Source organism: Nyctereutes procyonoides, unplaced genomic scaffold, assembly GCF_905146905.1.
Source record: "Nyctereutes procyonoides isolate TBG_1078 unplaced genomic scaffold, NYPRO_anot_genome, whole genome shotgun sequence".
NCBI lineage: Eukaryota > Metazoa > Chordata > Mammalia > Carnivora > Canidae > Nyctereutes > Nyctereutes procyonoides.
In genome coordinates this window covers 83,768,977-83,771,960 of record NW_026575125.1, presented here as the reverse complement: position 1 = coordinate 83,771,960, position 2,984 = coordinate 83,768,977, and the positions used below count along the sequence as shown (strand labels likewise).

The window sequence follows — 2,984 nt, the reverse complement described above, 5'->3', positions numbered from 1 at the left end:
CTGATGAATATAGATGCAAAAATTCTCAACATAACATTAGTAAACTGAATCCAACAATACATTAAAAAAAATCATTCACCACAATCAGGTGGGATTTATTCCTGGGTTGCAAGGATGTTTCAACATTCACAAATAAAAAAAATAAAATAAAATAAAATAAAAAATAAAAAAATTCACAGATAAGTCAATGTGATACACCACATTAAAAAAGAAAGGATATGATCATATGATAATTTCAGCAGATGCAGCAAAAGCATTTGAAAATGTACACCATGCATTCAGGATAAAGGCCCTTAGTAAAGTAGATTCAGAAGAAACATATCTTAATATAATAAAGGCCATTTATGAAAAAGCCACAGCTAATATCTCATTCAGTGATAAAAAACTGAGATCTTTCCCATAAGGTTAAGAACAAGACAAGGATGTCCACTCTCATCACTTTCATTTGACATAGTCCTGGAAATCTTATTCATATCAATCAGGCAAGAAAGAGAAATAAAAGGCACCCAAATTGTTAAGGCGGTAGTAAAGTTTTCACTATTTGCAGATGATGTGATACTATATATAAAAAGACTGAAAAACCACCAGAAAACTACTAGAACTGACAAATGAGTTCAGTAAGGCTGCAGGATACAGAATCAATGTACAGAAATCCGTTTCATTTCTTTACTTTGTTTTTAAAAGATTTATTTATTTATTTATTTATTTATTTATTTATTTATTTATTTTTTATTTATTTAAGAGAGACAGAGCAGTGAGCAGGGGGAGGGGCAGAGGAAGGGGGAGAGAACCTCAAGTAGACTCTCCACTGAGTGCAGAACCTGATACAGGGCTCTATCCCATGACCCTGAGATAGTGTCCTGAGCCAAAATCAAGAGTTGGACACTTAACTGACTGAGGTACCCAGAACTGTACTCTGAGAATTATAACACATTGGTGAAAGAGACTGCAGGTGACACAAACAGATGGAAGGATATTCCATCCTCATGAATTAGAAGAACAAGTATTGTTAAAATGTCCAAAGCACTTGAAGCCATCCATAGATTTAATGCAATCCCTATCAAAATACCAATAAATAGCATTTTTCACAGAACTAGAACAAATAATTCTAAAATTTGTATGGAAGCAAAAAAGACCCTGCATAGTCAGAGCCATCTTGAAAAAGAAAAACAGAGCTGGAGGTATGACAATTCCAGATCTTAATTTACGCTACAAAGCTGTAGCAATCACTTCCTTCCGCGTGGTTGTTGAGAACTCTGAAGCAAACAAGTGGTGAATACAATTTGGAGAGGACTTGGGGGAGAATAAGTAACGAATTTTCTCAACCTATAATGGCATCTAATTCAGCTGTAGAAATTGACAATGAAAGTGATAATTCTTCTGGTAGCAGCTTATTTAAGACTCAGTGTGTCCCTTACTCACCAAAACAGGGGCAAAGAAACCCTATTAGAAAGTTTGTTCGTTCATCTGGAGGTGTTGAAGCAAGAGATTCATCTAGTGACTCCTCTTTTGAACCAAGACCACTGACTTTAAAAGCTATTTTTGAAAGATTCAAAAAAAAGAAACGTAAAAAGAGGAAATATAAGCCAAAAGAAAGACCAAGGGGAAGACCAGAAGGAAGAAAAACCACTAGACGCTCCCAAATAAATAAGAAACAAGTTAAAGACAAAGGATCTGGGTTCCCATTTTTAGAATCTGAGAATGTAAAAAAGCCATTACCATGGAGAAAGATTTTAAGCTTTGAGCAAGCGGTGGCAAGAGGATTTTTCAACTACCTTAAAAAATTGAAGTATGAATACTATCTCAAGGAATCCTTGAAACAAATGAATGTTGGTGAAGATTTAGAAAGGGAAGATTTTGACAGTCGTAGATACAAATACTTGGATGATGATGGATCTCTCTCTCCTATTGAAGAGTCAGAAACAGTGGAAGAGGCTGCAACAACTCTTGAACATGATGATGGATGTGATATCAAATTGGTGGACAATAATGAATTCATAGTAAGTTCTGAAATACCAAAGAAAATGAATCTGTATTTAGGACAAGAGGAATATACTGAAGAAGCTGCTTCGTCTAAAAAGAGAGCATCAAAATCCAAAAACATGGGACAGAGGATAGAATGGTCTGAAAAGGAAGAGATAGGAATATGAATATTAAGGCTTTTCACTTGAAAACAGTGTCTGGACTTAAAGGGCTCTAAAGAAATTGGACCTCAAAGATTACAGGACAGTGACGGCTGTGGATTGAACAAAAGTTTGTTTTAAAAGTGCTATTTTGGTTGAAGATCATCATCACTCTGGCTTTGGTGGAACTATGGTGATTGGCGGCAGAAGGAATCACATGTCAAATATCTTAAATAAAAATTTATTAATTAAAAAAAACAAAGCTGTAGCAATCAAAACAGTATGGTACTGGCACAAAAATAGATACATAGAACAATAGAACAAGATAGAAAATCTGAAATCCATAATTATAGTCAATTAATCTTTGACAAAGGAGGCAAGAATATGCAATGGAAAAAAGATAGTTTCTTCAAAAAGTGGTGTTGGGAAAATTGGACAGCTACATGCAAATGAATGACACTGACACTGGCTCACTTTTTTACACCATACAAAGAAATAAAATCAAAATGGATTAAGGACCTAAGTGTAAGACCCTAAACCATAAAAATCCTAGAAGAGAGTATAGCCAGTAATTTTTCTGACATTGGCCATAACTACATGTTTCTAAGCATGTCTCCTGAGGCAAGGAAATTTTTAAAAAATAAGCTATTGAGACTACATCAAAATAAAAAGTTCTGCACAGCAAAGCAAACAGCCAATAAAACTAAAAGATAGCCTACAGAATGGGAGAAGATATTTGCAAATGACATACCCAATAAAGGGTTAGTATCCAAAAAATACAAAGAATTACTTAACTCAACACTCAAAAATCAAATAACCCAATTAAAAAATGGGCAGAAGACATGAAAAGACATTTCTCCA

The 2,984-nt window shown here is 34.4% G+C and overlaps 1 protein-coding gene across 1 annotated transcript; it reads left to right on the top strand.

Annotated features, from left to right (window-relative positions):
* Positions 1-1,256: 1,256 nt before the first annotated feature.
* LOC129518210 (TATA box-binding protein-associated factor RNA polymerase I subunit D-like) lies at positions 1,257-2,328 on the top strand. Its single transcript, XM_055338247.1, has one exon. It carries the CDS (start codon positions 1,332-1,334, stop codon positions 2,148-2,150), a length of 819 nt encoding a protein of 272 aa, XP_055194222.1. The 5' UTR covers positions 1,257-1,331; the 3' UTR covers positions 2,151-2,328.
* Positions 2,329-2,984: the final 656 nt, after the last annotated feature.

Bases quoted from the DNA above. Each gene is read 5' to 3' on its own strand.
- LOC129518210 (XM_055338247.1), top strand. From the start codon at position 1,332: ATGGCATCTAATTCAGCTGTAGAAATTGACAATGAAAGTGATAATTCT.